The 24,121-nt window shown below is 38.6% G+C and overlaps 1 protein-coding gene across 5 annotated transcripts in view; it reads left to right on the top strand.

Moving 5' to 3' along the window:
* The window catches only part of Usp28 (ubiquitin specific peptidase 28), a 69,443-nt gene that overhangs the window by 7,311 nt on the left and 38,011 nt on the right, over positions 1–24,121 (top strand). For all 5 annotated transcript variants that reach the window (XM_026392616.2, XM_026392612.2, XM_026392615.2 and 2 more), the window contains exons 2-5: positions 12,256–12,333; positions 14,208–14,340; positions 19,715–19,820; positions 20,723–20,882. In XM_026392616.2, the coding sequence (XP_026248401.1) occupies positions 12,256–12,333; positions 14,208–14,340; positions 19,715–19,820; positions 20,723–20,882 (477 nt within the window). The remainder of the gene's footprint in view (positions 1–12,255; positions 12,334–14,207; positions 14,341–19,714; positions 19,821–20,722; positions 20,883–24,121) is intronic.

Here is a 24,121-nt window from a genome sequence, read left to right as displayed (position 1 = left end):
TAAGGCCAGACTCGCTAAATTAGGAAGTTCCTAAGCAATTTAGTGAGATTCTGTGCCAAAATAAAAATGGACTGAGATATAGCTCAGAGGTAAAGCACCCCTGGATTCAATCCCTAGTACCAAAAACAAACAAAAAAACAAAAAACACTTTGCTGTTTTCTGTTTTTGTCCTTTTTTGTTTGATAATAGCCATCCTTGTAAGTGTGAAATGGTAAATCATTGTTTTTTTAATTAATAAATATTTTTTTAGTTGTAGTTGACACAATACCTTTATTTATTTATTTATGGTGCTGAGGATCAAACCCAGGGCCTCACACAAATTAGGCAAGCGCTCTACCCTGAGCCACAACCCCAGCCCCCCCAATCATTGTGGTTTTGATTTGTATTTCTCACATGACTTATGTTGTTAACATCTTTTCACAAATTTATTGTCCATCTGTTTATCTTCTTAAAATGTCTTTTCAAATTTTTGCTCATTCCATTTTTCCCCCTCCCCTCCCAACACCCCCACCTATTCCCACACACTGGGTCTTTTTTTTTTTTTTAATATTTTTATTTTTTAGTTCTCGGCGGACACAACATCTTTGTTGGTATGTGGTGCCGAGGATTGAACCCGGGTCGCACGCATGCCAGGCGAGCGCGCTACCGCTTGAGCCACATCCCCAGCCCCACACTGGGTCTTGAACCTAGTAGTACTGTACCCTGAGCTGCATTCACCCTATTTATTTATTTGTTTATTGATTTATTGGTACTAGGGATTGAACTGAGGGGTGCTTAATCACTTCCCAAGCCTTTTTTTGTATTTTATTTAGAGGCAGGGTCTCACTGAGTTACTTAGTGCCTCGCTGTTGGTGAGGCTTTGAACTCCTGATCCTCCTTCCTCAGCCTCCTAAGCCGCTGGGATTATAAGCGTGAGCCACCACATCCAGCTTCCCAAGCCCTTTTTATTTTTTATTTTGAGACAGTATCTCGCCAACTTGATTAGGGCCTTGTTAAATTACTGAGGCTGGCTTTGAACTTGTGATCTTCCTGCCTCAGTCTCCTGATCCTCTTGAGATTACAGGCATGTGCTGCTGAGTCTATATGCTATGGAACCTGGCTCATTTTGCTTTCTTAATAATGTCCTCTAATGCACAAAAGTGTTTAATTTTGATGAAGTCTAATTTGCTATTTTTTTTGTGTGTATAATACTGGGTATTGGACCAGGGCTTCATGTGCTGGGCAAGTACTCTCCCACTGAACTACAATATTATACCCAGATTCAGTATGTTTTCCCCTTTTATTGCTCATACTTTTGGTGTCATATTAAGAATCCATTATCAAATCCAAGGTTATGAAGATTTGCCTCTATGTTTTCTTTCATAGTTTTATACTTTTAACTCTTAAATTTAGGTCATTGATCCATTTTGAGTTAATTTCTGTTTATTTATGTGACATGGGTTCAGTATCATTCTTTTGCTTATAGATATATTCAGTTGCCCAGAACCATTTGTTGATGAGACTGTTTTTCCCATTAAATGATATTGATACCCTTGTTGAAAATCAGTTGACCATAGATAAATGAACTTTCTGGACTCTCAACTTTCATTTTTCTGTATGTCCGTTCTTATGCCATACTAGAGTATTATGATCAGTGTAGCTTTTTAGAAAAATTTCAAAACTAGGAAGTGTGAGTCCTCTGACTTTTCTGTTTTCAATATTGTATTGGCCTTTCAGGGTCTGTTGGAATTCTGTGTGAATCTGAGGATCACCTTTTCCATTTCTCCAAGAGGCCATTGGAATTTTGATAGAATTGCATTGAATTTGTAGATCATTTTGGTGGTGTTGCTATCTTGGTAATAAGTTGTTCTGATGGTTAATATTATGTGCTAATTTTATTGGGCTTTGGGGTTCCCAGACATTTGTCCAGGTATTATTTTAGGTGTGTATGTGAGGGTATTTTGGGATGAGAATGAGATTGAATCAGTAGACTGGATAAAGCAAATTGCTTTCTCTAATGTGGGTGGGCCCTATCCGATTGATTGAAGACCTAAGTAGCACAGAAATTCTGATTAAGAGGAAACTTTGTCTAATTGCTCTGGCTAGTATTTCAAGGACTAAATTAAATAGAAGTGGTGAGAGAGAGGGCATCCCTGTCTCTAGAGAGGGCATCCCTGTCCTAGAAGACCCAAAAGGGTCTACAAAGAAACTACTAGAACTAATAAATGAATTCAGCAAAGTGGCAGGATATAAAATTAACACACATAAATCAAAGGCATTTCTATATATCAGTGACAAAACTTCTGAAACGGAAATGAGGAAAAACACTCCATTCACAATATCCTCAAAAAAATTAAAATACTTGGGAATCAACCTAACAAAAGAGGTGAAAGATTTATACAATGAAAACTACAGAACCCTAAAGAGAGAAGTAGAAGAATATCTTAGACGATGGAAAAATATACCCTGTTCATGGATAGGCAGAACTAACATTATCAAAATGGCGATATTACCAAAAGTTCTCTATAGGTTTAATGCAATGCCAATCAAAATCCCAATGGCATTTCTTATAGAAATAGATAAAGCAATCATGAAATTCATATGGAAAAATAAAAGACCCCGAATAGCAAAAGGAATTCTAAGCAGGAAGTATGAATCAGGCGGTATAGCGATACCAGATTTCAAACTATATTACAGAGCAATAGTGACAAAAACAGCATGGTACTGGTACCAAAACAGGCGGGTGGACCAATGGTATAGAATAGAGGATACAGAGACTAATCCACAAAGTTACAACTATCTTATATTTGATAAAGGGGCTAAAAGCATGCAATGGAGGAAGGATAGCATCTTCAACAAATGGTGCTGGGAAAACTGGAAATCCATATGCAACAAAATGAAACTGAATCCCTTTCTCTCGCCATGCACAAAAGTTAACTCAAAATGGATCAAGGAGCTTGATATCAAATCAGAGACTCTGCGTCTGATAGAAGAAAAAGTTGGCTCAGATCTACATATTGTGGGGTCAGGCTTCAAATTCCTTAATAGGAAACCCATAGCACAAGAGTTAATAACAAGAATCAACAAATGGGACTTACTTAAACTAAAAAGTTTTTTCTCAGCAAGAGAAACAATAAGAGAGGTAAATAGGGAGCCTACATCCTGGGAACAAATTTTTACTCCTCACACTTCAGATAGAGCCCTAATATCCAGAGTATACAAAGAACTCAAAAAATTAGACAATAAGATAACAAATAACCCAATCAACAAATGGGCCAAGGACCTGAACAGACACTTCTCAGAGGAGGACATACAATCAATCAACAAGTACATGAAAAATTGTTCACCATCTCTAGCAGTCAGAGAAATGCAAATCAAAACCACCCTAAGATACCATCTCACTCCAGTAAGATTGGCAGCCACTATGAAGTCAAACAACAAGTGCTGGCGAGGATGTGGAGAAAAGGGTACACTTGTACATTGCTGGTGGGACTGCAAATTGGTGCGGCCAATTTGGAAAGCAGTATGGAGATTCCTGGGAAAGCTGGGAATGGAACCACCATTTGACCCTGCTATTGCCCTTCTCGGACTATTCCCTGAAGACCTTAAAAGAGCATGCTACAGGGATACTGCCACATCGATGTTCATAGCAGCACAATTCACAATAGCTAGTTTGTGGAACCAACCCAGATGCCCTTCAATAGATGAATGGATAAAAAAAAAATGTGGCATTTATACACCATGGAATATTACACAGCACTAAAAATGACAAAATCATGGAATTTGCAGGGAAATGGATGGCACTAGAGCAGATTATGCTTAGTGAAGCTAGCCAATCCCTAAAAAACAAATACCTAATGTCTTCTTTGATATAATGAGAGCAACTATGAACAGAGTAGGGAGGAAGAGCAGGAAGAAAAGATTAACTTTAAACAGACATGAGATGGGAGGGAAAGGGAGAGAAAAGGGAAATTGCATGGAACTGAAGGGAGACCCTCATTGCTATACAAAATTACATATAAGAGGTTGTGAGGGGAATGGGAAAATAAACAAGGAGAGAAATGAATTACAGTAGACGGGATAGAAAGAGAAGATGTGAGGGAAGGGGAGGGGGGATAGTAGGGGATAGGAAAGGTAGCAGAATACTACAATTACTAATAGGGCATTATGTAAAATTGTGGATGTGTAACTGACGTGATTCTGCAATCTGCATTTGGGGTAAAATTGGGAGTTCATAACCCACTTCAATCTCTTGTATGAAATATGATGTCAAGAGCTTTGTAATGTTGTGAACAACCAATAAAAAAAAATAAAATTTAAAAAAAAAGAGGAAACTTTGAGACTAGGTGGTGGCACACACCTGTAGTCCCAGCGACTTGGGAGGCTGAGGGAGGTTGAGGCAGCAAGAGGATCACAAGTTCAAACGCAGCCTCTGCAATTTAGGCCTGAAGCAACTTAGCGAGACCCTATCTCAAAATAAATAAAAGGGACTGGGGATGTGACTCAGTGGTTAGCACCCCTGGTTTCAGTCCCTGGTAGAATGATGATGATGATGATGATGATGATGATGATGAGGTAGAATGATGATGATGATGATGATGATGATGAGGTAGAATGATGATGATGATGATGATGATGATGTAGAATGATGATGATGATGACGACGATGACGACATTTTCCCTGCCTGACTGCTGGAGCAGAGACTTTAGTCTTTTGTCCTTGTACTTCAACTTCCACCATCAATTCTCCTTGTTCTTCAAGCTTCACACTCAACCTGGAACTTACATCTCTTAGCTTTCCTATTTCTCAGGCCTTTGGATTTCCACTGAAATTTACGTTTTCAGTTCTCCTGATTCTGAGCCTCAGACTTGGGCTAGAACAACACCACTGGTCTCCCAATTCTTCAGCTTGAATGAATAGTCATGTGAACCAATTCTTTAACTCTATTTCTGCATACACACATATCCCCTGTTGGTTTTTTACTTTGAAGAACACTAGTACAGTCTTTCAGTTCATGAAGATGGGTATCTTTTTAAATTATTTAGGTCTTATATAACTTCTTTGAGCAATGCTTTGTAGTTTGCACAAATCTTTCACCTCTGTGGTTAAATTTATTCCTAGATATTTTATGATATTATTATAAATGAAATCATTTTCTTGATTTCCTTTTGGGTTGTACATTGCTGCTGTATAGAGGAAGAACATTTAATTTTTGCATGTCATTTTATATCCTGCAATTTTGCTTAATTTATTAATTCTTACTTCTAGTAACCTTAATTATTATTTTTTTCTTGCCCATTTCTCTGTCTAGAACTTTCAGTAAAATGTGGTATAGTAATGGTAAAAGTGGGCATCTTTGTCTTGTCCCTGATTTCAAGGGTAAAACTTTGTCTTTCACTATTGAATACAATGTTACCTGTGGGTTTTTGTTGTTTGTTTTGATACTGAGGCTTGAACCTGGAGAGTTTCTACCACTGACATCCCCAACCCTTTATTTTGACATAAGATTTTGCTAAGTTACTTAGGGCCTTTCTGAGATGCTGAGGCTGGCCTCAAACTTGGGATCCTCCTGCCTCTACCTCCTGAATTGCTGGGATTTCAGGTGTGTGTCATTGTGCTAAGCACCTGTGTTTGGGGTTTTTGTTTGTTTGTTTGTTTAGTTTGTTTAAGACCCTTTATTATGTTAGGAAATTCCCTTCAATCCCTAGTTTTCTGGATCTTTTGTCATGAACGATGTTGGATGCTGTCCAGTGCTTTTCTCTAGCAATCAAAATGATCATGCTGCCGGCATGCCTGTAATCCAAGTGGCTCAAGAGGCTGAGACAGTGCCTTAGCAATGACCAGGTGAGGCACTATCAACTCAGTGAGACCCTGTGTCTAAATAAAATACAGAATAGGTGGGGATGTGGCTCAGTGGTGGAGTGCCCCTGAGTTCAATCCTCAGTACCAAAAAAGAAAAAATGATCATGCTGTTTTCTCTGTTTGTTTCCTTTTAGGTTATTGGCAATAGCATTCTCATAGGCATCCACTTACAAATATTTGACTAAGCTTTATTTCTTCATTCTTTGAGTTATTCAAAGTGTAGTCTACCTTCCTCTTTTTCCTATTAGCATCCTGCCTCTCATCACAAATGATTTGGGTATTATCCCTTTGGCTTACAGTAGTTAAACTTTCTTTCCCTGATCTCATCCTTACTTTGAACTAGTTGTTCATGTGTGCTAGATTAATCTGCTTAAACACTGCCCCCCCATATCTCGTCTTATGATTATCCATTGTTCATCACATTAAATCTAAACTCATCCTGACATTTAGTACCTTTCATAATCCCGTGTCACATCACCTCCCTGATTGCTGCTATTTATAAAAAACAAATTCCGCAGAGACCAACCTAATAGTAACTTAAAGTTTAATTGTTAGATTTCTAAAACTATAATCATGAAAATTTGATTTCTTACTTTCCTCTGATATTTTCCTACTTTCATCTCTAGCAGAAACTTATGATAATGATATTTTCCTTAATTTTTGGAGATTCATTCCACTGTAATGACTTCCCAGACTCATTTTCTATATTTGGTTGGGTCATATATTCAAGGAAATGAGAAAATATTGTCTTAATGTATTCTAAAGCAAGAAAGAAGCAGTGTAGAACATTATGTATAGTATAAAAAAAATACTCATGGGTATAGACGGTTTCTGGAAAGATAGAAACCATGAGTAGTGTTTAACCCTTTAGGAATGGAACTCGAGGGAGGAGATACTTTCTTTTTCACTTTATATCCTTTTGTACTTTTGGAATTTCTTAATCAGTGGATGTGAAAAAGGTAAAAAATTTTTTACAAGTAAATAATGATTTATTATTCTCATTTTTTAAGGTTTTAGTTTAAACCAACCTACATCATATAAGAGCAGCTAAATGCTAAAATTATTTAAATGCCTTTGAAATTTTTAAGCCAGTTGATGAACTGAAACTGGTATTTTTATCAGTCAAGTAAATTATTAAATAGTCCAGGTCAGGGAATTTTATCATCCACAAAAAGCTGCTATTTGTCATTTTTACAAGTCATGTTGTTATGACTACATTAGGTTCTTCCCAGTGAATAAATTGCACAACATAGGGTTGTTGCTGGGAGAAAAACTGAAAAAAATGTCAGGGCTTTGTGGCATTTTTTGTCAAAGTCAGAAAGGTTAACAGCATTCTTAGAGTGCATTGTTAAGAAACTGTTGTTAAGACAACACTATTTTATGTTTGCTTTATTTTATTTTTTTTCTTTGACTCCTATTTAGGGTTTTGTTTGTTTTTTTGTTTTCTTGCTTTGGGTACTGAAGTTTTAAAATTAGAAAACCAATTGGTTAACTTTGTAGGGAATTTTATTAGGTACACCTTCGTTGTTCTTTTGTGTAAAGGAACATACATAAAATTTAGAAGTCTTTGTAAGACTACACAATTAAAATCAGAAAATGTGTTTATCAGAATGATGAAGTAGCATCTCTGTTTGAAATAATTTAGAAAATGACTATGTTAGTAATTAGTAGTGTTTCTTTATTTGATCAGAGTTTTAACTTAGTTGCAGTAGGATTAGACCAATTGTTTGTGACAGACACTTGATAGCTTAATTTTTTTTCTGTTAATAAAATCCTGTTTGTTGCTTATTGCGAAGTGGGTTATTGCTTTTAAGAAAATCTCTCGGTTATGAACTGTAGACTGAATTGCCCTAAAGCCATTGAGTAGTTGAGGTCTGAAAGTTGAGAAGGGTGTGTGTGTGCACTCTCCTATTTTTCCTGCCTCTGGGCAGGAAAAAAAAGAGGACTTGTTTGTGAAAACAGTGTGAACTTAGTCAAGGAAATGCAGACCTGTTGGTTCTTGCTAACGTTTGGCTTCATTGTGACTGGAGCACAGGCTTTGTCTTGTCTCCTGTTGGGTGTGTACTTTATATATAGCAGTGTAGTTAGAGGGAAGGTAACATTTATATCTGCTTTCTTTAAAGTTCCAGAAAAATAGAACTTTTAGTACAGTAGAATCCTGATGAATTTAGTTTGTCTGTTACTATAAAGTCAGCATTTAATAGTTTTATTAGGATTTTGAAGGTAGGTACTTGCTGAGAATTTTAGTTAAATATTTATAGGATGGAATCAAGTCAATGCAATCAAGCAGTTGGGTATGTGTATCAATAGCATAGAATAAGCCTTGTGAAATCTATGATTCATACTTTTTTTAAATTCACACTCTTAATATCTGTCTTTTTTTTTTTTTTTTTTGCAAGGTGTGGGGTTTTTGCAAGGATTGCACTCAGGGGTAGTCAACCACTGAGCCATACCTCCAGGGTCTCACTGAGTTGCTTGGTGCCTCATCATTGCTAAGGCTGACTTTAAACTCAAAATTCTCCTGACTCAGCCTCTCAAGCCACTTGGATTACAGATGGGCCTGCACTTGGTTAATGGCCATCTTTGATTTATATTTTAACTCAAAACATCTGATGATAGTTTTTTCCCCCCCTGTACTGGGGGTGGAACCCAGGATTGCTCTTACCACTGAGCTACACCTCCACCCCCAGCCCTTTTTGTTTTTTATTTTGAGACAGGATCTTACTAAATTCTAAAGACTGGCCTCATTTACCATTCTTCTGTCTCAGTCTCTCCAGTTGCTGGGATTATAGGCATGTGCTACTGCACCTAGCTCATAAATAGGTTTTATAAATCTTAATTTACATATTGCCTGACTTTTAGGATTGTTACAAGGATTATATGTTATATAAGGCACCTGGGTTTCAGTAAATGCTAGTTGCAGTCATTATCAGCACTATCTTAAGGATAAATTCAAATTGGGCAGTTATGTTGTATGATTATTGCTTTACTAGAGAAAAGAATTTCCTATGTAAAACAATTGAACTAAATGCCCCATTCATTTACAGGCTCATTGTTTCCTCAATATGGGGGTTTAGAAAAGAGAAAGAATAGTGTGGGCCAGAGTTTTTGAAAGGACTGTGTGAAGGAACTAAGGTGAAGTAAACCCTTGACTGTAGGTTGTCTTCTATAATTCACCAATGGGAGAGGTGTTACCAGAGATAATAGGAGCAACATTATAAGACCTGGTGTAATTTGGATCTTGAATGTCCTCCAAGACTCTAGTTGAAGGATTGGTTCCTAGCCATTGGTGCTGTTGGAAGCACAGCATGATATGGTGTTGTAAAGGGGTCCGGCGGATCGTCGGAGGGAGAGACCACACAAGAGACTTACTTCATGCAATTGCAGAGGGGGATTTATTGGGGATCCGTTCCAGCGCGCTGGGGCTCTGTGCTCACTCAAGAAGGGAGAGCAGCCCAGAGCAGAGGTCAAGCAGAGCTTAAGTACACTTTTTGGAGAGGGTGGGGGGCTTTGCATACATCAGAACAAATCATCATGAGGCGCGGGAAAATTGAACAACAACTCTGAGACGGGATTAGTACATTCATTGGCGGGAACAGGGTGGGCGGGGGTGATTGGTCACTCCTAAGCCGGGTACACATTTAAACTGATTGGTTTTGGAGCCTAGATGCTTACGTGCCATGCTACCTGGAGCCCTTAGCTATTAAACAACCAGGGAATCAATGGAGATATTTACTGGGCAGTTCCAGCATTGTCCTAACAGCTACAGAGATTACAGGTTCCGGGGGTAGCAGAAGAATTTTAACAATACCTAGTCTTTACTTTTTAGCCCAGGCCTTGCCATTTAGAAGCTTTACAATGCCCAGTCTTTTACACTTTAACTCAAGCTTTTGCAGCTCGGAATCAGCTTAGAAATTTTACCTTTACAGTGTAAGTGCCGGATATGGAGTCAGGCAGCCTGGGTTCAAATCCCAGCCTGAGCCAGGCACTATGGTACATGCCTGTAATCCCAGAAGTTTGGGAGGCTGAGACAGGAAGATCATGAGTTCAAAGCCAGGCTCAGCAAAAAGCGAGGCACACTAAGCAACTCAGTGAGACCCTGTCTGTAAATAAAATACAAAATAGGGCTGGGGATGTGGCTCAGTGGTCGGGTATCCCTGAGTTCAATCCCCAGTCCCAAACAACAACAACAACAAAAACAGCCTAATTCTTGGCTAGCAATATCCTGTGTAAGTTACTGGACCTACTCTGTGTGCCTCAGTTCTCTGTCAAATGGTCATAATTCACATCTCACAGATTTGTTATAAGAGCTAAATGGTTACATGAGTTAATACGTGGCTGTAGTTGTAGCTCAGTAGTAGAGTGCTCGCCTAATATGTGTGAGGCACTGGGTTGATCCTCAGCAACACATAAAAGTAAGTGAATAAAGGAATTTGTTTCTAAATTTAATACATGCATGCAAAGTGTTTAGAATGGCACCTGTCTAGAAGTAAGCAGCATATGTTATATCTTTTTTTTTTTTTATACTGGGTATTGAACCCAGGGGTACTCTACCACTGATCTACATCCTCAGCCCTTTTTATTTTTTATTTTGAGACTGTGTCTTACTAAGTTGTTGAAACTGGCCTCTAAATTGTGATCCTCCTGCTTCAGCCCCCCAGGTGGCTAGGATTACAGGCACATGCCACCATGCCCAGTTTATATATTAGTTTTTACTGGGATTATTTTCTGTAAATCAAGAATTTCATATGAAAATGTGATTATCTATTCCATTGTTACCTTCTTAGTCAATTTGGTATTAATACGCTACTTATGTCCCCAAACCCTTTTGAGGGTATGTTGATTTTGGTCTTTTATAAATTTGCATTTGATTGGAATACCTAGATTCACATACTTTTACACAGCAAAATCAAATGAAATTAGAATTAGTTTGGAAAAAAGTTTTAATACCTTATTGTTGTGAAAATCACATGGTGGTTTTCAACTTCTGTCAAGGCTAAATAACACCTTTTAGTCTGATAATCACCCTCCCTTGTGTACAATGACTGGCTTTAACAAGACCCATGGCCTCAAAGACTGCTGACCATAGCAGGATAGGGTTCCATTTCTAGCCTCTGACTGTGGCCTATGACGAGAACAGAAAGGCCGTTGATGCTTTTTCAAGGACTGTGGAGGGATGTTTCAGTTAGTTATTTCTAGTTGTGTGATACTTAAGTGTTGCATTGTTGAGCCCTCAGCTGTTGAAGAAGGCAGGATACTGTTTCTGTTACAGCTGGCAGTAAACATAGACTCTCTTTGAGTTCTATTACTAATTGAAGTTAATATAATGTTGAAGCATAGAGTTTTGAGTCAGAACTTTATTCTGGTATCACCTTAGTCGTGGTATAAATTAGATTTCTTTTCACTGAATTAATTTTGAGCTTGATTGTTTTTAATATGCATCTAAAAGATCATTATGTCTCAAGTTATTTAAATCAAGCTATACTTGTAAATAAGTATTTTGTGTTAAGTTTTGACTGTGAGAAACAATATAAATTGATAGTTTGAAAGACTTTAAGGCTAAAAAGGAGTTAAAAACGTATCTTATAGCTTAAAGTTAACCAGTTAGGTTTTTTAAAATTTTTTATTTGGGTTGTAGATAGACACATACCTTTATTTTATTTATTTAATTTTATATGGTGCTGAGGATGGAACCCAGTGCCTCACACGTGCCGGGCAATCGCTCTACCACTAAGCCACAACCTCAGCCCCCTAGTTAGATTTTTCCATGATGCATATCAGAAGAGAACACATTTCATAGGTCATTTTTTTTTCTTTGTCATGTTTTTCTTTTTTAAAAGAAAAGCTGTTGAGCTTAACCATAGTTCATTCTTTTGGAATAAATATTTCATCATTTAGAAAACTCTAACTTTAGCTATACTTCTGTTTAATCAGCTCTGAAGTTTTAAATATGATGTTGGTGGTACTAATCATTTGTAAGTTATATGATTGGAAACATTGTCAGTGAAAAATGACACACACAAGTGGCATGTGCAGTCAAGCTTAAAATAGCTGCTCCTCATATCCATGCAAATTCCCTGGACTCCTTATATGACCTATTTATGCACACTTACAGAAAGCAAAACCTAAGCATCCATTCAGCTAAACTACTACATTTTTAAATGTTTTATTTATTGGTAGTTTTACTTTTTTTTCTTCATATTTTGTAAGTGCCCATGGCATTTGCCTTGATTAGGCTTTTAAAAAATTAATAGATTTGGCATTTCAGGATATATCTGGCAGTCAGTTCCTTGTTAGATGGATCTTGTCAGTTCTTCAGAGTAAAAAATGCATGTCTCAGGCCTATCTATCCAAGATGTGCCCAGTTTTATTTTCTGATTGACATGTCTTTTTTTCCCCCATCTCAAATATAGAGCTGCCAAATGCTGTTAAATCAACTGAGAGAAATCACAGGCATTCAAGATCCTTCCTTTCTTCACGAAGCTCTAAAGGTTGGTTTGTAGACCTCTTTTAGTCAACAGCCTTTAAAATAGTTGTCTGTATAGTACTTGTGTCAGTTCAAGCTATCTTTATGCCAAAATAAAAATACACATAAGGGACAGAAATTGAACAGGTAAATGGCCCAGTTTCTTCAGTATGTTAATTGTAAAGGGATGGGGGACACTTTTGGAGAAACCCTACAAAGTCAAAGAGATTTAAGAGTCATATCAACCAGTTACATTGTACAAACCTTATATAGGTCCTGATTGAAACCTGCAAACCAAATAATATTTGAGTCAAGGAAATACCCTCCCACCTCCATCCCCTCTGGTACTGGGGATTAAACCCAGGGCACTTAACCACTGAGCCAAATCCCTAGTCCTTTGTATTTTTTATTTTGAGACAGTGTTTCACTGAATTGCTTAGGGCCTTGCTAATTTGCCAAGGCTGGGTTTGTACTTGCAATCCCCCTGTCTCATCCTCTGGAGTTGCTGGGATTACAAACTGATTATAGGCCTGCGCCAAAGCACCTGACAATATCATTACTCTTAGACTTTGTGGCCTGTATTTTTAAAAAGATGCAATCTAAAATGTTGACCAGTGAAATGATAAGATGCTTAGACTTTGCTTCAGAATGCCTGGGAAGGGGTAGGCAGTATAGATAAAACAAGATTGATCATGACTTGATAATTGTTGAAGCAAAGTGATGGGTACGTGATGTTCAGTTTTTTCACTATACTGTGGTAAATTTAGACATTTTTTCTTTTTTTTAATCTTTTTTTTTGGTGGGGTTCTTTTTTTTTTTTTTTTTGAAACTGGGGGTCAAACCCAGGGCTTTGTGAATGCAAAAGCCACTGAGCTACATTGCAGCCCTTAGAAAATTTTTCTTTTTTTTAAATTGTTTTTATTTATAGATGGACACATTATCTTTATTTTTATTTATGTGGTGCTAAGGATCGAACCCGGGGCCTCATGCATGTGAGGCAAGCGCTCTACCACTGAGCTACAACCCCAGCCCAGAAATTTTTTCTAATGGAAAATTCCAAACCTATATGTATAAGCGTGTGCTATAAATAATTTGCATATACATATATATCTGGGGGTGTACTGGACATTGAACCTAGGATTACCACTGAGCCATATACCCAATGCTTTTTGTTTTTTTATTTTGCAACAGGGTTTTGTTAAGTTGCTTAGGGCCTCACTAAGTTGCTGAGGCTGGCTTTAAACTTTCAATCCTTCTATCTCAAAAACCAATATTATATCTATTATAAAATATGGTAACTGCTTATTATTTTAGAGGCTGACTCTTCAGAATCTCTGTTACTTGTCGGCTCTCATTTGACACATTGAACTTGAACTATTTTGTGAAATCAGGAATAATAAGATTTGAAACAATGACAAATATACATCAAGATTTTGCTTTTGTTTGCATGTTATGGGAATCAGAGCATAGAAACTTAACTCCTGTAACTGGGTGTTGATTATACCTTCAAGCAAATTAGACTCATTGTACTCCACCATACTTTTTCTCTTCTTTGTTTTTTTTTTTTGTTGTTGTTGTCACTGAGGATTTAGCCCAGAGCATCCTACATGCTAAACAAACACTTTACTACTTAGCTACATTCCTCATTCTTTTTGAGACAGATCTCACTAAAATGCCCAGGGTGGTCTTGAACTTGTGATCCTCCTGCCTCAGCCTCTTACAGATTTGCGCCACCACACCTGGCTCATACTTGCTTTGTCTACCTTATACCTAGAGTTACACCTAGACTTACTCATTGTCACCACCGTAGTAGGGAGGTATAACCCCCAAACTATCTTTCTACTTACCTTACACTTTGATTCTTTGCTTTTGAAATGTTTTTTGTTTTTCTCCCCTTAGGCCAGTAATGGTGACATCACTCAGGCTGTCAGCCTGCTCACTGATGAGAGAGTTAAGGAGCCCAGTCAAGACACTGTTGCTACAGAACCATCTGAAGTAGAGGGGAGTGCTGCCAACAAAGAAGTATTAGCAAGTAGGTCTCTCTCTCTATGAATTTGCACAAAATTTGTGTGTATGAGTTCTCTACAAAGCCTATCAACCCTTTGAATAGCTAACTCTTGAGTCATTGCTATGTAGCAGGCATAATTGTGAGCTTAAAAATTTTTAAAAAAATATTTATTTTTTAGTTGTAGTTGGACACAATACCTTTATTTCACTTTTTTTTTTTTTTTTTTTTTGGTGCTGAGGATTGAACCTGGGCCACACTCTTGCCAGGCGAGCGCTCTACCACTTGAGCCACATCCCCAGCCCTTTATTTCACTTATTTATTTTTATGTGGTGATGAGGATCGATCCCAGGGTCCTGCACGTGCCAGGCGAGCACTCTACCGCTGAGCTACAACCCCAGCCCCTAAATTTTTTTTTTTAATTCATTCATTATTTAGTACTTAATCAGTGAGCACTAGCTATGTGCCAGACACTCTGGTGGTCCTGGGGATTAAGTCCACAAGAAGGCCAAGCTGAGGCTGAGTGAGTTGGGAGGGCACTAAGAACTGTGGAGTATCCAAATGTGGTGGTGCACACCTGTAATCCCAGCAATTCTGGAGGCTGACGCAGGAGGATCCCGAGTTTGAGCCCAGCCGTAGCAATTTAGCCAGGCCCTAAGCAACTTAATGAGACTCTGTCTCAAAATAAAAAATACTAGGGATCTAGATTAGTGGTGAAGCACCCCTGAGTTCAGTCCCCACTATAAAAAGAACAGTGGAGGAACTGGAGGTGAGTCATGTGCATCCTTTGTAAGTGCTGGCTGATACTCCCAGTTAAGTGGACAGCCCTTGAGAGTTTAGAACAAAGAGTGAGGTAAGCTGGTTTCCATTTTCTAGAGGCCATTCTGACTGCAGTGTTAAGAATAGAATGTGGAGGAGAGGGTAGTAAGGAGCCATGAGTCAGGTCAGAGAGCCCAGGACCATTCGGGAGGCTGTTCAGGTGATGGAGGCTTGGGCCAGCAGGCAGTTGTGGATGGGTGAGAAGTACTTGCATTCTAACAGCTGTCTGGTGCTTTTTAGATAAAATCCATAGAATTTGCTTACTGCAGAGATAAGGATTGTGAGAGAAAGGTTTTTTTGTTTTTTGTTTTTTTTCCTGAGCATCACTGAAAAGATAGAGCTGCACTTATCTAAGAGGGATAATCACTGGTGAAGCAGGTTTAGGACGAAGATGAAGGGATCATTTCTGATAATACTAAGTTTGAAATACCTGATATTCAGATGGAGATGTCCAGAAAGTGAGGAGACCCAGGTGTGAAGTTCAGGGGAGAGATCCTGACTAGAGCTAGGTAAGCATGGAATCAGGAAATGCTATGTAAAGGTGTGCGATTAATGAGCCAAGTCTCCAAGGAAGTGGTGTAGAAAAGGTAAAATTTCAGCAGCTGAATGTTCCCAGTCTAGGGAGGTGATGAGTATGGAGGGAAAACCTGGAGGGTGGTACTCTGAAAGCCAAGGAGGCTTCTGGGAAGAAGGAACCACCAGCTGAGTCAGATGGTATAAGTGGACATTTGGCCTGTTTGAAATTTTGAGCTATTCTGAATAATGCTGCTGTGTGTATGTGTGGATATATATATGTACATCTATGTATGTATGTATGTATGTGTATATATGCATATAATAATTTTCTTTTTTTTAAAGGGGGGGAGAGAATTTTAATATTTATTTTTTAGTTTTTGGCAGACACAACATCTTTGTTTGTATGTGGTGCTGAGGATCGAACCCAGGATGCATGCATGCCAGGCGAGCGCACTACCGCTTGAGCCACATCCCCAGCCCTACATATAATAATTTTCAACTCACAGCATATATTACATATAATATCTATAACATATAATACGTATGTGTATATGAAACATGTATTTTTTGGTGGTACTGGGCATTGAACCCAGGGTTACTTTGCCACTAAGCTATGTCTTTAGCTCTTTTTATTTATTATTTTGAGACAGGATCTTCCTAAATTGTCCAGGCTAGCCTTAAACTGTAAACCTGTACACTCAGAAAAATGAGAAATTATACCCCATCTGATTCAAATGTATGATATGTCAAGATCATTGTACTATCATGTGTAACTAATTAAAACAAATAAAAAAATTTTAAAAAATGTGAAACTATACCAATTGAACAACCTCTTTCCTTCCTCCTCCTAGCCTCTGATAACCCCATTCTTTTTTCATTTTCTTTGTTCTTTTTCTTTCTTTTGGGTCCTGGGGATTGAACCCAGGGGTGCTTAACCACTAAGCTCCACATCCCAGCCCTCGCTATTGTTTATTTTGAGACAGGATCTCTCTAAGATGCTGAGGCTGACCTCAAATGTGCATTTGTACCTTTTCAGGGACACGTTTTGCAAAAATTTTCTCCTGTGGGTTGACTGCACTTTCTTAATGGTGTCCTTTGAAGCCCAAAGGTTTTATTTTTTATTTTTAATTTTCTTTAAATTTTTTGTATTGAACTCAGAGCTTTGCACATGCTAGGTGGGCGCTCCACCACTGAGTCACTCCCCAGCCCCCAAAAGTTTTTTATGTTTTTATTGGTGCTGGGGATTGAACCCAGGGCCTTGGGCATGCTAGGCAAGCACTCTCCAACAAGCATATGCCATCATGCCTGGCTTTTTTTTTTTTAATTAGAGCATTATATTATACATAATAAGTTCATTTGGACAAAATCATACATGCATGGAATTTGATTTACTCCATTGCTGGAGTAAATCAAAATTTACTCCATTGCTGGACAAAATCATACATGCATGGAATTTGATTTACTCCACAGTGGCCCCAGCAACATCTAGCTGATTGGCTCCTCTGCGGCATCGTGGGCAAATACCCGGTATTCTACTCCTTTGATACCTAGTTTTGTTAAACCCTCCTCCTATGGGGCAATTCCTTTTAAAATGTCCTGTTTGTTCACAATTGTAGCATGTTCTTGGCCTGGAATCTAAAGCCTGTTTTACTGCAGCTGCCACGATTTGCCCTTGTTCATTAATGTCTCTGGCATCTAAAGCCTGTTTTACTACAGCTGCCATGACTTGCTCTTGTTCATTAATGTCTCTACATAATTTAATATATGTGTTTAAATCTTCCTGTTTCCATGGTCTAATGATATCTCTGCACCAACGATTTGCTTGGTCATAAGCCAGTTGTTTTATTAATGGCATTGCTTGTTCTGTATTCCCAAAAACTCTGGTAGCTGTTTGAATAAGCCTATCTACAAATTCAGCGTAAGGTTCACTAGCTCCTTGTATTATCTTAGATAATTGACCTTGTAAACCTCCATGTCCTTGTAAAGTCTTCCATGCCTTAAGTGCATCTACAGCAATTTGTGAGTATACACCAGGATCATATGCAAGTTGTTGCTGCCGATCCTCATAACTGGTGCTGATAACGCCAAGGTCGCGGGTTCGTTCCCCGTACGGGCCACCAAATGCCGCAGTCTGGCTGGGCACAATTTAGGAGCCACTTGTCAAAAGAAACTAACTTTATTTTTAGAACTACAAACGCCAAGCAAAACAGCTCCTCAGGAAAAACCCTCAGAGCCCAACTGCCACCACCGGCTTCCACAAGCCTCTCACCACACAAACCACTCCACCTCCCACAATCCTCCTGCTCTTGAGGCCGATTGGCTGGGTCGCGTGGGCGGAGCCAAAGAAGTCCCCCAATGAGCAGTTCCGTAGTCTGAAGGGCAGGGAAACAGCCCAATGAACATCACCGCAGAGGAGCCAATCAGCTAGATGTTGCTGGGGCCACTGTGAGCATCAGCCGGCAGCTGGAAGTTTGCTGGCAGCTGGAAGTTTGCTGGCAGCTGGAAGTTTGCTGGGGCCCCTTTGGCTGTGGCTCTCAACATTCCATTTTAGTCCTCAGTGTGCCCAAGTTCCCTTTCCCTCTTCCCTTCTGCTACTTTACTGATGATCTTTATGTTTATTGTATGCCAAGTAGCATGATCTTTTGTGTTTGTGTGTGTGTGTGTGTGTGTGTGTGTGGTACTGACCTATATCCCCAGCCCCCTTTTTTTGTGAGACAGGGCCTCACTGAGTTGTCCAGGCTGGCCTTGAATCTGTGAACTTTCTTCGTTAAGAAGCTGGGATACAGGTGTGCACAACTGTGCCTGGCACAGTTTTGATTAGTGCAGTTTTGTGTATCTATAGGTACTGTCTTTCATTTTAGATGAAATGTTCTTCATTGCTGGTGTATAGAAATTAATTTAACCTTTTATACATTGGTCTGTTATTCACCTATTTTTTGTGGTGCTGGGGATTAAACCTAAAATATTGTTCATGCCAGGTAACCACTCTACCACTGAGCTAAATTTAGTCACTAATTAGAACTATTTTTTATAGATAATTTTGGGTTTCCCTTGTAGATTGTTATCATCTGTGGATGATTATTGCTTTGCTTATTATCTAGTATGTATGTATGTATGTGTTTAGTTAGTTAGTTAAGATGTCTCACTACATTGTTTAAGACTGGTCTTAAACTCCTTATCTCAAAGCAGTCCCATTTCAGATTCCTAAATAGCTGGAATTACAGGTATGTGCCACTGCACTTGGTTCAGTCTCTAAGTTCCTTTTGTACTAGTTAGGACTTCTAAAGCCATGATAAAAAGCGTCATAACAGATGGGCATGCTTGGGTGTCCCCCTATACTTCCAGGATTACAAGTTCAAGGCCAGCCTCAGCAACTTAGTGAGGCCCTAAATAACTTAACAAGACACTATCTCAAATTAAAAAATGAAAAGGGCTCAGGATGTAGCTCAGTGGTAAAGTATACTGGATTCAATCCCTGATCCCACGAAAAAGGAGTGATAATCGAATTATTGAATTCTGTTTCTAATATTTTGGGTTTTTTTTGTCCCTGTGGTCATTTATGAGTTTGTAATTTTTTTCTTACTGTTGTTGACAGGTTTTTATGTGTATACTATTATGCTAACTTCCTAAAATGAGTTGAATATGTTTTCCATTTTGAATAGTTAGTATGAATGAAATAGTTAGTGTGACATTGAAAATCTGTTCCTTGAATGTTTTATATTTAGTGAATTTTTTATGATAAATAGAGGCTATGTATTTAACTTACAGGTGTGGGATTTATTTCTCACTATGTGGAAAGACACTTTAGAAGAGGGTATTTGATTCCTACATTTTAATAGCTTATTTCTGTACTGTTGGCTAGTATAAGGTTACAGTGTAGCATTTAAGTTATTCATTTGACTCTGGACAGAGTAATGAAATTGTTCTTACACAGATGAGCCATTATAGGGACAGCTAGAGAGTATATCTGTTTGGGGAGTGTTTTTACTTTTTTTTTTTAATACTGCAGACAGAAGGGCAGTTTTCTTCGTGGTGTGGACTAATTAAATTTCTATTTATTTTATAGAAGTGATAGACCTGACTCATGATAACAAAGATGATCTTCAGGCTGCCATCGCTTTGAGTCTGCTGGAGTCCCCGAAAATTCAAGCGGATGAAAGAGAGCTTAACAGGTTATTGCTTTAATTTATATTCTATGCTCCCCACATTTATGTGTAGGTCAGAGGCGAACAGCTCTGTGCATGCCACTCAGGAATAATTCCACCAAATTCCTTTAATGGCACTTGAGTCAAATTGCTTTTAGGAGAAGCAGTGCACATTAGCGTGCTTTACCGTTTGGTTTACATTTAAAACCAAATGTGAGGAGGGTTTTTATACTCCAGTTGAAAGTTATCAGCCATATGTCATGGTGCACACCTGTAATCCTAGCTGCTTAGGAGGTTGAAGCAGAAGAATCACAAATTTGAGGCAACCTCAGCAATTTAGTAAGACCCTGTCTCAAACAAAAAAAAGAAAGAAAGAAAGAAAAGAAATAAATGAAATTTAGTACTCAACCATCCTGCTTCAGAAGTGACTGGGGTATATACTGTGTGAATTGGTATTAATTTGATGATTGCTTGGTGCTGTTTACAGACATCCTTTTCCAGTGGTGGACTGTCATTTCTGAACATGCTTACTTTCTTGCACTGCTGAGTTGTTTCTTTCAGAGAAACATACCACAGGGTGTCGTGTGCTGGGCAGTTTGGTCACTCTTAGCTGTACCACACTTCTCTCTTTCCTCTTTCAATGGCAAGCACTTAGGGTGCTGTGATTAAAATGGAAAACTTTTAATATAGTAACCATATGGACCTTATTAGTCATAGTCCCTGTGATGGAAGGATTGAAGTTTCTGTTTAATCCTTGCTTTTCACCTACATTTTGTAGTTCCCATAGATACTATATAGCTGATAATTACCCAATAATTAATTTTTCGGGCATTTTGAATGATTTATGAAAGGTCACCAGCATCCTCCATATACTCTATTATTCTTTAAGTATTTTCTTTTTTGATGTGTGGTATGTTGACACAATATAGGATGCATGAGGCAATCTCTGCAGAAATTAAACGCTCAAAGAGAAAACGCTGTGAAGTCTGGGGAGAAAACCCCAATCCAAATGACTGGAGGAGAGCTGATGGTTGGCCAGTTGGGCTGAAAAATGTTGGCAATACATGCTGGTTCAGTGCTGTCATTCAGGTATGATATTTTTAGAAGACAGCTGTGTCTTCTGGCAATACTTTTATGATTTGTTAAACTGAAATGTGAGATATAACTTGAAAAAAAATTAAAGCAGGTATGTAAAACTGGATAGTTTTTCCTGTGTTATTATTGTGTTTTGGTTGCTTTCATGTGTTTTGAATTTAGATGCTCTAAGTCTAAACTGGGCAATACTAAAAATGAAATCTAACCAGGAATGGTGCTACACACCTGTAATCCCAGCAACTGGGAAGTCTGAGGCAGGAGGATCACAGGTTTGAGGGCAGTCTGGGCAACTTATTGAGACTCTTGTCTCAAAATCTTAAAAGGGCATGTAGCTATAGGTCAGTGGTAAAGCACCCTTAGGATCAGTTCAAACTTTGGAAAAAAATAAAAATAACAAGAAAGAAAGAAAGAAAAAAAATGGTTGAACATGTATTGAATAAGTGTTTTGGGTCAGCAATAAGTGACTACTGTATTACAGCAGAGTGAGCATAAACAAGGAGAAATAAGTTATTGAGAGGCTGTCTTGGGTAACCAGAGAGGAGATGAAGGCAGATTAGAGAAGGGAACTGGCAGAAGTTGTGAGAGAATTGAAGTAAAACATCCTTGAAGTGGTCATATCTGTATGCTTTGGTGAGCAATATCTGGAAGAGAGAGTTGGGTTTCTAGCTTGAGTAAGCCAGTGGATAAATAGTGCCATTTCACACTAGAGGAGAAATGATTTGTGTTTTAAGAGTAGATTTCAGGGCTGGGGATATAGCTCAGTTGGTACAGTGCTTGCCTAACATGCACAAGGCCTTGGGTTCAATCCCTAGCACCACACACACACACACACACACAAAAAAAAAAAAAAAAAAAAAAAGTGAATTTCAGTTTTGGTTTAGACATCCTGAGTTTGAGGTATTCCTGTAAGACATCCATAGGGAGATACCATGTTGGCAGTTAACTGTGAACTCTAGTTGAGAAAAAAAGTGTAGGTTGCAGATGCAGTTTTGGGAATCAATGCCTTATAGATTATAGTAAAACCAAGGGAGTGGATGCATGCACCTAGAGAGTAGAGGCTCTTCAGAAGTATCTCATGGGCATATTAAACTTAACATAGCTACTCCTGATACCTGTCTGCAGTTGTCTCCATCATGGTACATGGTATCTATCTAGCTGCTCAAGTCAGAAAAATAGAATCTTTTTGTTCTGCTTTTACATAGTACATTTAGCTTACAGTACACCTAGCCTTATTTTAGGCACTGAGGAAATAACATTGAATAAAACAACAGTCCCTACTCTTATGGAGTTTACTTTTAAAAGAGTGGGACTCCGGGCTGGGAATATAGCTCAGTTGGTAGAGTACTTCTCTCACGTGTGCAAGGCCATGGGTTCAATCCCCAACAACACAATAAATAAATAAATAAATTTCTTTAAGGGGGAAAAGAAAGAGTGGGACTGCCCCCCCTTCCCCCAAAAAAGAGTTGGAAGTTGTGTGTGGTGGCACATGCCTGTAATCTTAGCAAATGAGGCAGGAGAATCATAAGTTTGAGGCCACCCTCAAAAATCTAGCAAGACTGTCTCAAAAAATAAAAGGACTGGTGATGTAACTTAGTGGTAGAGTGCCCCTGTGTTCAATTCCCAGTACTACAAAATAAATAAAAATTTAAAAAGTGAGGATGTGTGGATATACCTCAGTGGTAGAGCACTTGCCTAGCATGCGCCAAACTCTGGGTTCAATCCCCAGTATTGCAGAAACAAAAAACAGCAAGAGGCCACAAATAAAGCATGTGTCAAATAGTTTTAAGTGCTATAAAGACACAGGATGAGGTGAGGGTTTGAGAGAAGGTTCAGTTACCAGGGAAGAGGTACTATTTAAGTGGAGTGGACAGGGATGGCTTTTCTGTTTGGATGGGTGTTTGAGTAGTAGTCTGAAGGTGGTGGGGGAATGGGCTGCTTACCTAAAGAACATTCACATGGAGGGTATAGCAAGTAAAGTAATACAGGCTCAGGGGCTTGTTTAACATGTGAGGAAGAGCTAGAACTGGTGGGTTAGTAGAGGAAGTAATGGGGTCAGGAAGCGGGGCAGTCAGGAGCTTGGGATCATGAGGAGGACTTGAGAATTGTGTATGAGATGGGAAAGTTTTGGAAGGTTGGCGCAGAGGACTAATACAAACCTATTTCTGCTTTAAAAAGATCATGGGCATCTGTGTTGAGAATAGACTGCCCAAAGATAATGTGAAATTAGGAACATCAGTGAGTTCTTGTGGAGTGGGGCAGTGGGGGAGAGACTAACTAACCAACTCTACCAACTGAGCTATATCCCCAGCCTGGAGTCAGCCTTCACTCCTGTGAGAAATGTTAAAAAGATCCAGTAGACACAGGGGATAACAGAGTAAGGCTTCTAAAAAAGCATGAGAGCTCCAAGATTGAGAGTAGACAGGAAAAGATTGTTCTTACAATGGATTAGGTCAAGGGAGTAATAGGGGAAGGAAGAAGGAAGAAAGATGTCTACAAATTAAATTGAATTAAAGTAGTTTATATTAAATTTATTCATGTGTGAAATGGCTTGTATGTGGCAGGGTTGGTGCAGGGGTACTAGAAAGTGAACCCAGGGATGCTTCACCACTGAGTAACAGACCCTGCCTTTTTTATTTTAACATAGGTTCTAAGTTACTGAGGCTCACCTGGAATTTGCAGTCCTCCTGTCTTAGCTTCCTGAACAGCTGGGGTTGCAGGCATACTGCACTGTGTCCTATCATGGTCAGATTTTAAAAGGAGTGAAAATTTTAAATAGTTGTTGGAGATGATGTGAAAACCAGTTGGCACTAGAGTATAATATGGATTGAGTATCCCTAATCCAAAAATTCAAAATCCAAAATTCAAAACTTTTTGAGCATTTCAGGACATTTTAGATTGCAGATTTTGGGATTGTAGATACTTCAGCCTACAAAGTCTGCAGATATTCCAAAATTCAGAAAACCTAAAAATCTGGAACACTTCTGATCCCAGGCATAATTGATACTCGGCCTGTAGTAGAATTTTAAGAAATTTGAGAGTTTGTTTGAAGTTGTTGACTTTAAACAAACAGTGATATCACTATGTCCTATTTTTATCAGGATTTTGCCTTAGCAACACTACGAAGCTTTTAAGTGGAAAATTCAATTCATTTAGGTTGAAGGATTTACTGGGTGCCTGATGAAAGGACTGTGGTGGGCCAGTCTGAGAATTTAATGAGGGTATTGAAAAGCATG

Source organism: Urocitellus parryii, chromosome 4, assembly GCF_045843805.1.
Source record: "Urocitellus parryii isolate mUroPar1 chromosome 4, mUroPar1.hap1, whole genome shotgun sequence".
Classification (NCBI taxonomy): domain Eukaryota; kingdom Metazoa; phylum Chordata; class Mammalia; order Rodentia; family Sciuridae; genus Urocitellus; species Urocitellus parryii.
The sequence above is the reverse complement of the archived record's forward strand: the minus strand, read 5'-3'. Positions and strand labels throughout refer to the sequence as shown.